General features: G+C 38.2%; 1 protein-coding gene across 2 annotated transcripts; it reads left to right on the top strand.

Annotated features, from left to right (window-relative positions):
- Nucleotides 1-1,968: 1,968 nt before the first annotated feature.
- maea (macrophage erythroblast attacher, E3 ubiquitin ligase) lies at nucleotides 1,969-10,489 on the top strand. Of its 2 annotated transcripts, none has more exons than XM_052575016.1 (9): nucleotides 1,969-2,135; nucleotides 4,036-4,218; nucleotides 4,313-4,516; nucleotides 4,582-4,704; nucleotides 4,895-4,971; nucleotides 5,099-5,207; nucleotides 5,356-5,489; nucleotides 6,743-6,938; nucleotides 8,924-10,489. In XM_052575016.1, exons 1-9 carry the CDS (start codon nucleotides 2,067-2,069, stop codon nucleotides 9,017-9,019), a joined length of 1,191 nt encoding a protein of 396 aa, XP_052430976.1. In that variant the 5' UTR covers nucleotides 1,969-2,066; the 3' UTR covers nucleotides 9,020-10,489. The 2 variants fall into 2 exon arrangements, with proteins under 2 accessions (XP_052430976.1, XP_052430977.1); XM_052575017.1 differs by lacking the exon at nucleotides 1,969-2,135 and adding an exon at nucleotides 2,858-3,079.
- The last annotated feature ends 4,113 nt before the right edge of the window (nucleotides 10,490-14,602 follow it).

Here is a 14,602-nt window from a genome sequence, read left to right as displayed (position 1 = left end):
ATTTTATTTAATTGTAATACAGAGCCCATGGTAATCATTTAAAGAATAAATAATTATTTAAAGAAAAAAAAGTGCTAAGATGGATATTTATAGCTTATTTATTGTGGTAAATATAGTCTATAAGTCCCTAAATTAACTAATATAGCCTACATGTCTCGTCTTCGGAACACTATTTAAGATATTTTGGATGAAAACCAGGAGGCTTGTCACTGCCAAGAACTTACACTGTCAAGGTCCGGAAAAGTATGAAAAGCATCGTCAGAATAGTGCATCTGCCATCAGTGGTTCAACCGTAACATTATGAAGCTACAAAAGTACTTTTTGTACGCGAATAAAATGAAAAAGTAAAGACTTTATTTAACGATTTGTCTCCTCTGTGTCTCTCTGCATCACTGTAGCGCCATTTTGAAAAATATATGCTGAACGCAGGCAACGTACACTCTTCTGTATTAGCCGCACCACAACAATGCACTGTTTTCTTTCCAATCAAAGCGTAAATACACATAGAAAACTTATCCTTGTGGCGCAACTGACACAGAAGAGCGTACACAATTTGCGTTGATGCGGAGAGACACAGAAGAGACAAATTGTTGAACAAAGTCATTATTTTTGTTTTATTCATGTACAAAAAGTATTCTTGTCGCTTCATAACGTTACGGTTGATTATTCTTACAATGTCTTTCATACTTTTCTGGACCTTGACAATGTAAAGCCGCGTTTCCACCACCGCAACTTTACCCAGGAACTAGGGACTTTGGACTGGTACTCTGTGTGTTTCCACCAAAGGAACCAGGAACTAAATTTCCAGGTAAAAAATGCCCCTCAGAAAGTCCCTGCTCTTAAGGTAGTACTTTTTCAAAGTTCCAAAACTTTTGGGGGCGGGACTTGTGCGCTAAACATGCTGATTGGTTGAGTTCACGCAGCATTGTGATTTTAACCTCCATTCATTCGGATCATTTTCAAATTTTATTGCCATGAAATGTTATTTTAAAAGTATTTCAGGCAAGAATGTAGTGGTTTAAAATGTTCTGCGGTTTATTTATATTGACAGTGCCTATTTAAAATGTGTTTCACTGATTTCGGAGACGATCAGCTCCACGCGATCAGTGGGAGCTCAGTGATCATTTATCCACCGAGGGCAGCCTCTACTCAGCTAGTCCTTCTGATGTGTGCCGCTGGCTCTGATGTCTCTTTAGTGGTTAAAGATAAAATATAATTAGTTTTGGGTAAATCTAACAGGTAATCTTTGATCTTTATTCAATTTATCTATATGTTAAAATAAATTAAAAAGAGGCAATTGATATAATATTTTGTTTCATTGTAATGGCTGTATATAAACACCTTTCCCTGAAGTACATTTCTGCGGCTATTATTATGTTTAAATGAAAATGAAAGGAGGCAGTGGTATTTGATATCCTATTTTGTTTTATTGTAAATATACAGTGAGGAAAATTGCAGTAGTCAAGGCGAGCTGACTGATGTTATCAAGTACGCTGCTGTTTGCAGAAATACCGGATTTCGTCGCCGCGGACATCACGCTCTGAAATCAAATGTGCAAAGTCCAAACTACTAAGGATGTGAGTCCGAAATTTGCGTACTTTGAGTTGAGAACCGCGCGCAAATCTACATCACAAGACTATTTGCCTAATCTTCCCAGTACTTTAGACCATGGTGGAAACACAGAAAGCAACAGGTCTGGGGATAAAATAGTTCCTGGGGAAAAAGTTCCTGGTACAATTGTTCTTGGCAGTCAATGGGACAATCACAAGCCTCCCGGTTTTCATTCAAAATATCTTAAATTATGTTCTGAAGACGAACAAAACCTTTACAGGTTTGGATCGACATGAAGGTAATTGATTAATAACAACATTTTCAATTTGGGGTGGAGTATCTCTTTAATCTAAAGATTGCATATTTTCAAGTAAAAACAAAATGGACTAGCTTCGAAGGTTTTGAACCGCACCGTCACACTAGGAGGCAGCTTTGAGCAATCTGTCGTCATTGTCTGATGAAGACCAAAGCCGAGAAGAAGACGAACAAACGCTCCTCAGTTTCCCCAAAGCAAGATGGCGGTGCAGGAGACGGCAGCTCAACTCTCGATGGCCCTAAAGGTGCAGGAATACCCAACTTTAAAGGTCTGTCAAGCCTTTCTTCTCTATACTCTAACCGTGCGGTCGAACAGATCCCATCTGCGTTATATAACCGTCAAAACAGAACGTCTAACGGAAACGATCGATCAGATGAAAAGTATTTGACTGCATTTAGACAGTTAACTGGTTAGCTCTAGGGCTAGATAACTTAGCAAAACAAGTCCAACACAAACAGATCTCACCGAGGTGATCGCAGACACACATCGGCTGTACAGCTGTATATCGACGGATCTATAAATGAGAGCAATAACGTCAGTCTGACGCCTGTCAACTAGTCTTGTTTTATTAAAGCGCTTTTGATCCCATCACAGGTTTGTCCACTAGTGTAACCAGCGAGTGCAGTTTAAGGCAGGTTGACGAGAATCGTATCGGATTTATAGCTGCTTTATAATCGAGTGAGTTACTGGTCAGTCTCGTATGCCTCTGATTTGGAGTTGAACGCTGTCGTCGGAGGCTGTGATCCAGATTATTTTCGTGTGTCTAGATGAATCCCGGAGGAACACACACATGACCAGAGCTCGGTGGGCACCATATTAGGATCATGTTATGTTGATCAGTGTCAGCTGTGAGCACGTTTATAGCTCAGGTGTGGGTGCTCGATGAGGGGCTTATTATTTAATATTTGGCCACACAGCACCTTTGTTCTCTGCGTCACAGATTTCTTCCCGATTGACGGCCTGGGTTTGGTTGAACGATCGCGTGAATCGTTTGGTGATGAGTTGAATGCTTTGTAACCCGATGAGCTCGTGCATCTCCTGTAAAATGACGCCTGTTTATGTACACGCACACTGAATGTCAATAATATATGGTCTTCACTGCTGTATGTCAAGGGCATGTTGCATCTGAGCTTGTCTTGCAGCTTCGGGAATGATTTCCAGTAACGTTACCTTCTTGATCACTGCATCATGATGAACTAGTCACTTTATTAGGTTTGTGTAAAATCTTAAGGGATTATTGAATTATGAATAAAATGTATATGCATGGGCCATTTATTTTTTGGAAGCCAATGCACTGATTCTTGTAATACTTAAGTTTAGAGAGTCATAAATCATTCAAATTGGCATTCATGTATGCAAGCAAATTGTGTACAACTGTGAAGCAATACATTTTTCTTTTTGACAGCCAGGTTTGTACATTTGTAAGGTTATGTGTATAGGCACACAAGAACAGTAGTTTATCTTCTGTTGTTTGATAATGAAAGAAATTAATATATGTTGTTCCTAATTAATATTAATTAATATTGTGTTCCTGTAGCTCAATTGGTAGAGCATTGTGCTATCAAGTGCAAGGTTGGGTTTGTCGCTTTGGATAAAAGCGTCTGTTAAATGCATAATTATTATTTTTCTTTAATATCTTACAGTTGAAATGAAATATTTGGTATGGTATGATTTGATGTGGTTTGGCTTAGTTGCCGGCTCATTTATGCATCAGTGCTTTTTTCAGTTGTTTGCGTATATTCTGGCTCATATTCACTTTTTCCTGCCAAATTGGGTTTCACCTTTTAATCCAACAAAGGTCATAGCTGCAAAATAGCATTGACTGATGTAGAGTGTTTATCTACTCTTAAACATGATCATGTCTCCTCAGAAAACTTTAATAAAACTGCTCAATTATATTTTTGAAAGATTATGGAAATCTCTGGTTTCATAAAGAAATATTTTCATTCGTGTGTGGAAGATGAACGCGAGTCTTAGGAGTTTGGAACGACATGAGAGCGAGTAAATGACAGAATTGTATATTTTCAGGTAAACTGTCAGAAATGATTCCCTCACGAGAGAATGTAATGATGGATGAAGTGCTTTGTGAACCCACACCATAAAGAACGATATTTCTGAGCTTACCGAATCTGTGCCTGGTAATGTAATGCAGTTCTTTATCTCAACAGGTTCCTTATGAAACCTTGAACAAGCGCTTCCGAGCAGCTCAAAAGAATATAGACCGGGAGACCAGTCACGTGACGATGGTGGTGGCAGAGCTGGAGAAAACACTCAGTAGCTTTCCGGTGGTGGATACCGTGGTCTCTCTCCTGGACGGAGTGGTTGAGAAGCTCAGTGCCCTCAAGAGAAAGGTATGCTGCAGCTGAAGCATCAAGTTGAATAGTTCAAATTTTAGTGCATTCGTACCAATTACAGTAAAGAGTGAAATGGTTTCGTATCTGATAGGCTGCTGAGTCTATCCAAGCAGAAGATGAGAGCGCCAAGTTATGCAAGCGGCGCATAGAGCACCTGAAGGAACACAGCAGTGATCAGCCGGCCAGTGTTAATGTTTGGAAGAAGAAGCGCATGGACCGCATGATGGTCGAGCACTTGCTACGCTGTGGCTACTACAACACCGCAGTCAAGCTAGCCAGACAAAGCGGGATTGAGGTGCGTCGCCACTTTTTCTGTGCGTCGAGGAAGATTCTTTCTCATGCGATGTTTTGTCTTTGTAGGATTTGGTCAACATAGAAATGTTCCTTACTGCGAAAGAAGTTGAAGAATCTCTCGAGCATCGGGAAACAGCTACCTGTCTGGCTTGGTGCCACGATAACAAGTCTCGCTTACGGAAAATGAAAGTAAGAAACTGAGTTCAGCTGGGTTTGTTTTTCTCTCACTTGCCGTTTTCAAATATTTACTTATAATATATACTGTCATTATGGAGCAACATTGTGGTTATATTTCTTGCAGTCTGGGTTTTCATTGGCTGATGTTTCATTTTTCATCTTGCCATTGCCTGAAAACGATGCAATTTATTTAAATTTTCAGAGCTGTTTGGAGTTCAGTTTAAGGATCCAGGAATTTATTGAACTCATTCGACAAAACAAACGGATGGACGCAGTAAGGTATGAGATGCTAGGTCTTCATGGCTGGACTTGACATGACTGCCATTCCAAGTTTCTCTGAATTACTTGAATTTATTGTTAAACAAAGCATAGTTGGTGTTAATAAATCAAAATGAATGTCCTTTAGACATGCACGCAAACACTTCAGCCAAGCAGAAGGAGGGCAGTTGGACGAGGTACGGCAGGTGATGGGCATGCTGGCGTTTCCCTCAGACACACACATTTCACCGTATAAGGTAAATTGCCTTTCTGTTTCTATATTATCTGAAATATGTCTACCACTCCAAGGACCTGTTTTGAAATTGATCATTAATTGTGTCTGAATATGCCATCGTAGCAGGTACAAGTTCAGTGGTCTGTAACATTTCTCGTCTTTTCTCCCAGGATCTTTTGGATCCAGCTCGCTGGAAAATGCTGATCCAGCAGTTCAGATATGACAACTACAGATTACACCAGCTGGGGAACAACTCCGTGTTTACCATTACCCTGCAGGCAGGGCTGTCTGCCATCAAAACCCCGTATCCTCTCTGCAGAAAAACAATTACCATCCTTAGGGTTTTCAGTTTGCACGTCCAGCCAGATCATATATGAAACTCTGGATTTTTAGTAATGTTGGGTGATTTTAACATACAGTGACAATAGAAACAAAGGTCATTATTTTACATTACTGTTAAAGGGGTTGTATGATGTGATTAAAAAGTGTTACAAGCTCTTGGTGCATAAAGAAGATCTGTAAAATTGCTAAGACTAAAGTTTCAAATCCAAAGAGTTAATCTTTATAAAATTAAGACTTGTCCACTCCCTCATAAAGCGGCTCGTTTAAACACGCCCCACATCTCCACGTCACTATGTGGGAAGATTTGCATAACGCTGCCCAAATGTTCACGCAAAGAAAGAAGCCGTAACTTTTATTCACGCTGTTGCCGCCTGGCGCCATTTTGTGAAGACACTGTCTTTCGATGTGAAAACGAAGCTACTTTGTTAGGCCTTCCAAAAGAGGACACAACTAGAAATCAGTGGTTAGGTTGTATTTACAACACTGTTCCAGAACAGTTCAACCCTAATATTCAGATGTGTGCAGTGCATTTTATGGAAGACGAGGACTGTTTCCTGTGAGAGTTGTGTAAAATGACGGTGTCTGTTTCTATAAAGTGGGGCAATTCCAACTTTGCAAGTACAGTCTGGCGCTTCTGACTGACAGACTGTAAGCACATTTACATATTTTAAAGAATAAGCCCCTAATGATTCAACCATGAGTTTTGAGCAGTGCAGAGTAGTCTTGTTGTTTGTCGTTTCTCCGATCACAAATGCAGACATGGTTTTATGTTTACGCAGCATGATACTCAGCGTGTAAAAAGACAGTGTATGTCATTATAATCAGTAATTATATCCCCAACGGATGCTACAAATAGCTTGTTTGTAATGGGTTTTATTGGTTTTGTCTCATCACGTCGCAACACATGGCATCACAGTAGGGTATGGGGCGTAACGTTTCCGTCACATGCTTGAAATATTCAGCCAATCACAACACACTGGATAGCTGGCAAATCAGAGCACACCTCACTTTTCAGAACGATGAGCTTTGTAAAAATCGACATGTTTCAGAAAGGTGGGGCATAGAGGAGAACAAATTATGCACAGTAGGTGGAAAATGTGTACCACATAAAACCACATAAACACATTGCATTACATGAAATACACAAAATGTTGTTCTTTTAAGCAACGTCAAGGCTGTTGAGTAAGTTAAGTAACCTTAATTCCAAGTTTACAGGCAGTGTTACAAAGAAGATGGCACTTCCAAAAACCCAGACTGTCCTGTCTGCAGTAAGTCGCTGAACAAATTGGCTCAACCTCTTCCAATGGCCCACTGTGCAAACTCAAGGCTGGTGTGCAAAATCTCTGGCGAGGTCATGAATGAGAACAACCCACCCATGATGCTGCCTAATGGCTATGTTTATGGATACAATGTGAGTTTTGAGGCTAGTTTTGTGTTCTGCTCTTCGGTACTCTGTGTATATACAGTGTCTTGCGAAAGTATTCATACCCCTTAATTTTTTCACGTCTTATGTTGTTACATTATGGTAAACCGCTTTAAATTACTTTTTTTTTGTCACATCAATCTACACTCCATATACCATATTGACAAGGGAAGAACAGAATTGTCACAACTTAGTAAATTTATTGAAAATAAAAAACTGAAATAGACCCATTGCATAAGAATTAATAAACAATCCCAGGCTGTGGCTGGGCCACTAAAGGACATTTACAGAGTTGTCTACAAGCCACTCTTGCTGTGTGTTTAGGGTCATTGTCCTTTTGGAAGGTAACCTTTCTGCCCAGTTTGAGGTTCTGAATTCGCTGGACTGGGTTTTCAGTAACGGCGCTTTTCCACTACAAGGTACCAGCTCGACTCAACTCGCCTTTGTTTGGTTTTCCACTGTGTAAAAGTTGTACCTGTACCTGCTTCCAGGTACCTTTTTTTTCGTATCACCTCTGGCGAAGTTAGGAGCGAGCTGAGGTGATACTAAAATGTGAGGTGGAAATACGGCAGACTGCTGATTGGTCAGAGAGAATCGTGACCATTCACTGCGTCATCATTGCAAGCGCCAGATGGAGTAAACTCTCCTGGTTTTTTTTTTTTTTTTCAACATTTCATTATGCTGCCCTCAGCCTCTCCAGAAACGATGTTTGTCGTCTTGCTGTGAGAAACAGCCACATGCCGAGGATCAAAAACAGCATACACTTGATTTCCTCCATTGTCCTGTGTGTGTGGGTAGCGGGTGTGTGTCGCGTAGAAGATCACGTCAAGGCATTTTCCTGCGGTGTCGCTATTACGACCAGGTGCTATTGTGGAGGTAATATCTGCAATGGAAAACGGAGCGAAAAGCGAGTTGAGTTGAGCTGTTACTGGTAATGGAAAAGCGCCATAAGGTTATCTCAGTATTTTGGTGCATTGTGCTTTTCCTCTACTCTGACGAGTCCCTCAATCCCTGCTACAGAAAAACAGTCCCACAGCATGATGCTACTCTGCAGGTGATGAGGAGAGCTGCTTCCTTTCAAACATGATGCTTAGAATTGAGGTTCATCAGACCGGAGAATCTGGTTTCTCAGAGTCTGAGGGTCCTTTGGGGTTTTTTATTCAAATTACAAGCGTGTTTTCGTGTGTCTTCACTGAAGAGAGGATTGAGTCTTGCCACAAAGCCATAAACCCCAGATCAGTGGAGTGTTGCAGTGATGTTTGTCCTTCTGTAGATTTCTCCTATCTCCACATATGATCCTGGAGCATGGAACTAGAGTGACCATCAGGTTCTTGTTCACCACTCAAACCTTCTGCATCAGTTGCTCAGGAGGCCAGCTCTATGAAGAGACCTGGTTGTTTCAAACTTCTTCCATTAAGAGTAACAGAGACTGCATGCTTCTTTGAACATTCAATGCAACTGTTTTATTTTTTATTTTTTTAACTCTTCTCCAGATGTGTGGCTTGATGCAAACATGTTTCTGACCTCTACACGCAGTTAATCCATGTGACATCAGAGGTTCAACTGTAATTGTACAAAGCTTTGAGAATATTTTTAGTACACAAAGAAAACAAAAATAACTTTATTCAACAATTCGTCTCCTCGTCACAGTAGCACCATTTTGGAGAGTATCTACAGAACGTAAACATGATCGATTTGCAAAGATGTTAAAAACCTCGCTTTTTTGTTTTTTTGCTTTATCATTATGGTGTATGGAGTGTAGATTGATGTGGAAGAAACGTAATTTAAAGCAGTTTAACATAAGGCAGCAACATAACAAAACGTAAAAGAATGAAGGGGTATGAATACTTTCGAAAGGCACTGTATACTTCCAGTGTATGCTATTTGAAATTCTGTATATATATATTCAGTATATAATATTTTATTTCCTGTGTATATATAGTGATTAACATTCCCTTGCCTCTGGTTTTCAGTCTCTCTTGTCAATTCGTCAAGATGACAAGGTGGTATGCCCCAGGACCAAAGAGGTTTTCAACTTTTCCCAGGCTGAGAAGGTTTACATAATGTGATGGGAGCTCCACATAAGTTTTGGGACATAAAGTTGTGGTGCCATTGTAGGCTGGGCGAATTTCACATTGACACCATTTGTCAAAGGGCGTCAATCCTTCAGCCCTTGTTCCATGCAAGTGAATCTCATTGACAGATGTCCTTGCCCTCAACTGGCCTGCAAGACCTTCACTGAACTGATGGTTCACAATGGAGTCGCTAAACGGACAATTGTGACGAGGGATTTCTTTTTTTGTTGATGTTTTTAAAAGGTTGATAGTTTAGAATTTATTTAAATGGTTTATTTTCAGTAGTGTAAAACAAACCAACACGACTCCATATCGATCTCAAAGGAGCTTCTTCTGCCTTGTAGTGTGTTAAGAAAATGAATTATTCATTGTTGGTTTTTTGAACAAGGGCACCCATTTAGGTCATTATTTTTAGATAGATTGTGTGTAGGTTAGTTGTAGAGAACACTCTCCGATGCCTTGCTTTTGCACCTGTGAAATCTGCGACAACTTGCATTTATGTTAATGTGATATTTTTTGACTGACATCCTCTGTTTGAGGCAACATGTAAAAAACAAAAAAAGTAGCTTTTATAGCAATACTGCTCTTTATCTGAAGTCTGTGGATGTACAGACTTAGACTTAGTTATTTGGTGTCAGGCTGGTGTTTTTTTGTTTTTGTTTTTTTTAAATCACATTAGTTTACACTTCAACAGTAAAATACTATACTCACATAATACAGACGATTTATATCATCAACATCATCTAATAAAACATTCTGTGTATGACCAAAATCCTTTTAGGACAAGTATGCAAGATTGCATTAAGATGGTTATGCCTAAATTTGGAACAATTTTTTTAAACTAATGGTATTTTGTTATATAAACAATATCATATATGGTAATCAATAAGGTCATGCTGCATTAAGTGCTGTTTTGTGACTGAAGGTTAAATAGCAAACTTAAAGCAGTTTTTGTTTTGGATCTCACGGTAGATTCAAATCGCACACAGTTTTATTACATGGACTGTTTTTTTTTATTATTATTGTTCAAATTTGTAATTATCCAACCTTGATACCCTCATTTTGTGATGTAAATGACTTGTGTGAGTTTTGTTCTGCTGCAAAAAGTTTTACATTTTTAGAATTTGCAAATTCATAGTAAGTAATCTGTAGAGTGGTTTTGAGCACAATTTTCAAACCAGAAAATAGTATAAAGTACATTTTGTTAATGTTCCCCATGCACACAGTCTCAGGTTTCACAGGATCAACAGCAGGTAATCAATGAGTGGGATCTCTGAAAGGCCCTCTGGTCTTTTAGTTTCATTAAAGTACACCAACATCTGTTCCTGCTGGAAATGATTCTCCAAGTATATGTTTAATTGTAACTGTGGAAAGACTTGCTTAGAAACTGCGCATGCCTGTGTATTTTGGTAGGGTAGATGGGTTGTTTGTGTCCAATTGCCAATAAAGATTGATTTAATTATGTATTGTTGTCTCCCTGAAACACATAGGTGAACTTACACTAAAGAAAAACGTAAATTTTAATTTCTTACAAATTAACATTTAAGTGAAAGTGAAACACTAATATTACTTATTATTACGTATCAGAAATAGTTATGAGTATAGCAGTAGTGTGCAACTTAATTACTATAATTTATGCAACAGCTTTTTGCGTCAGTGTCATTTTTCTCATGACGTGACTGAGCGCGCGTCAGGAGCGGGAGCTTTGAGGTTATTTTAACGGTCGCTACAGCACTGCTTTACAGGATAAATATATCTTCAAAATGTACTGTAAGTAATAATAATAATTAAAAAAAAAACGTTATTAAAATTCAACATATATCACCAACGTTTATGACCATTTTGTCAGTTCTATAAAATAGCCTGTAATTATAATCTATTTAAAATTATTGATGGTGTTTTTTATCTCATGTATTTTTAATTCTTAAATTTTCCTTTACGTATACCTATACATTCATAGATGAGACCAAGGAGAAACGAGAGGAGCCATACGATCCGTTGTTTCTCCCATTAACTAAACTGGGCGCTAGAACGCGAGAGCGACGGTTCCTCTGCACCGTGGGCGAGGTGCTCAGTCTCGGCTGGCTCAAATACAAGACCTCTGAAGTGAGATTATAAGCTTGGCATCTTCTCCTTCCTCTTCTTTTTTAACCCTAAAAATGGCAAACCCATAAAGATACATCAGAAAATTTATTTATTGCTAATTTCCATCTTATTGGGACACAAATGATACAACTTAATATTGATTTAAATGTTTGTATCCCAACGGATACATTGCCATTTTGTGGGTATAAATGAACTGAACACAGAACACTTGTTTATCAGTGCACCTTACAACATGGTTGTTATTCATAAATGCTTAGGAATACAGACCTAAAGTTGGTCTCTTTTTAAAGAAAACACATAGCAAATTATTGCTGAAGTGAAAGTAAAAAAAAAAAAAAAGTAAGTATATATAAAAGTATAAAAAAGTATATTATATTTTATAATATTTAAATAAGTATATTATTTTTTATATAAAAAAAAATGCTTAATACTTAATATGTTGCACTTAAATTGCTAACAAATTGCTAAGCCAGGGACCGGATTCACAAAACATTCTTAAGAATAAAATTCTTCTTAAAGGTACAGGTTGTAGGACCTGCCATTAGAGGGCGCACTATCAAAACAATAACAATCGCGTGGTTTAATGACGCTAAGAAGGAACGTGGAATGATGGGATTTGTTGTCTTCTACCCAACCGCTGACGGCCAACAAATCAGACGGAAACATAAATCATGGATTTAACGTGAGTTTAACGATTTGCGAGAGTAGATTACATACAAAGTCAATGCAAAGATGCGATCAGACTATGGATGAGACGCGTCCTCACGCAGGTCTAGAGACGCGATCCAGATCCCCAGATCCCCCCGTTTGGCGTGTATGGCGTGTATGCCCCATAATACCAATCTTGTTGATCGTTATAATAGCATAGGTTTTCTGTAAAGATACTAGTCAAAACAACTCACCTGTCGAGTAAAACACAAGCGAGATCAGCCTCTCTTTCTAGTTAAAGTTTGTCGTGAAGCTACTTCCGTATTTGTCCATGACACTGTTGTCATGTGGTTTCTACATCAGGAAAGGCGGTAACAAAGGGTAACTAACATCATTAGATTCATAGCCATGCTACATACTCGATATGCACCTGATAAGCCATGGTTGCAATCTGCCATAAAACTAAGAAGAAGAACTAACGTCATTAACAGGCGACTGCATTGTCCGTGTCACTGTTTATAATGGAAATTTTCTCATGATTTACAAGTAGTTGAAAACATTAGAGATATTGTTAGTAATTAGCTGGACAAAATATATAACCACTAGCCTAGTGGTTTATGGATATTTTACTACAAATATCTTACAAATTGTACCTTTAACTGCCAATTTCTTCTTATCTTTCTTCTACCTTAAGAAAAAAGATCAGAATATTTTGTATTCCCCCAAAAAATCTTCTTAAGAATGTTCTTATCTTTTTTCTTAAGATTGTTCTTAAGACAAAACCTAAGAAGAATTCAAATTCTTGAAAAGAATCTTCTTAAAAATAATCGTAAATAACTTTATTATTTAATGAATTTATTGGGTTATTTCAAATGAATTGTTATATTTTAGCATTTAACAGCTACATATAATACATAGGAGGACTATTGTGCACAAGTTTTGTGAAGGGACAGGGATGACTTGATGTATACATGATCGCTCATGATTAGTCTGTGTGTGACACTGCTTTTTGCTGACATCAAAACTCATTAGCAACTCAAAAACGAGTCAGATAGGGAGCTTTATTTGAACGCCGTAAATTTTTTAGCGTATAAAATACATAATCTTTGGCAGTATTCAGCGCATATGAATGCACAGAATGCATTTGCTGTAGAAGCGCGGACTCAAATACCGGAAGCGTTCACTCAGATGAGAGTGCAAAAACACGGCACAAAATTAATTAAACATATCGCTGCAGCTTGAGACAGACTATTTTAAAAGTAACTGTTCAAAAACAGGCTGCATTAAAAAGGTGAAGCTGAGCGCCAGTCAAAGCCTGAACGAAAATATACAGTCTATGGTGCGTGCTTATTATGATTATTAGGGTAATCTACCGGAAGCGCAAGAAGACAATAGTGTGAGTTTAGCAGCACGTCATGTATTCATCCAGATAACGGCTGTTATTTTCTTCTTAAGAAAAAAATTAAGATGTTCTTAAGAAAATATTTGAGAACTTATTAAGAATTTTTCAAGAATTGCACTTAAGAACATTCTTACGAACTTCGTGGAATTTATCTTAAGAAATTTCTTAATTTATTTCTTAAGAAGATTTTCGTGAATCCGGCCCCAGATGTTTAACCAAGTTATGTTACAAATTTGAAGTTGATTTCATCAAAATTGTGGTTTCTGTGAGATTTTGTTTGGGCAAAATACCAAAATTAACCACTGGGTGACACTCCATTGAATTCTTTTGATCCAGTTTTCTGTCACAAATCAATTATTTTCTGTCACGATATCACTTCTAATTACAGAACAGTCACCAAATATGGAACCTTTTCCAACGATATCTGTTTTGTCAAGATTACATGATTCATAACATTTAGATGTAAACCTAATAAGCTAATGTTGAACAACAGCTTTTTAAACAGGTTAGTCCCCTTCAACGTGTGTAAATATGTGAACTAGATCAACTTTTATCGGAGGGTGAGTAGACTTCCCACTAAAGGCCGGCCATGCAGTTTTAAATGCTGCTCGTGAGCTAAAAAAAGAATGTATGAACAAAGTCAATATATGTAAATATTCACAACAAACACTGTTTTAACATGAATTGAAGAAATGAGACCTCCACTTTCCCTGCCTCTCCCCACAGCCTCTACAATGTGTGTATCCCACAGGAAACACATTGCCAGTTTTAGGGTTAATTGCTATTTTACTGAATTGATTTAAGTGATGTAACGTCAAATATGATTTTTTTACCCAGGATGTCAATGCAACTGTGGCCTTGTTGCTGCCCTCATTCGCCTCCAGATGCATAGACAACAACGACTTACTGTCTTTGCAAGAGATTCTTGTCACGGTACGAACGATCATGCATAGAAGATGTAGAATGCTTTTGACTATTTTTCTACTCTTTCATGTGGCCGTCTGTTATATAATTCCTAATCCTTGCTTTAAATACCTCATCTTGTCTTCAGATGGATGTAAATGCTGGTGATTATGATGGCAACACTGTCATGCACAGAGCTTGTGAAAAGGGTAAAACTGATATGGTTAAATATTTACTGTCTATTGGAGCAGCAAGCCAGTTGATAAACCGCTTTGGTTGCACACCTCTTCATCTTGCCATAAGAAACAAGTAAGATTTTGAGCAGATTTAAATATTGGTGTGTATATATATTACACAATTGCCTTACATATGGCAGGCACTTTGACGTGATCAAGATTTTGATAGTGGAAGGAGCCACGTTGAGTCTAAATCCTGTGCGAGTTGGCATGGAACTTATCAAGTCAGTGTTTTCAAACTACAAATGAACTTGTCAGACTGTTGTAGACATTTGCATTCAG

The sequence above is a fragment of the Carassius gibelio genome, chromosome B14, assembly GCF_023724105.1.
Source record: "Carassius gibelio isolate Cgi1373 ecotype wild population from Czech Republic chromosome B14, carGib1.2-hapl.c, whole genome shotgun sequence".
Taxonomy (NCBI): domain Eukaryota; kingdom Metazoa; phylum Chordata; class Actinopteri; order Cypriniformes; family Cyprinidae; genus Carassius; species Carassius gibelio.
The sequence above is the reverse complement of the archived record's forward strand: the minus strand, read 5'-3'. Positions and strand labels throughout refer to the sequence as shown.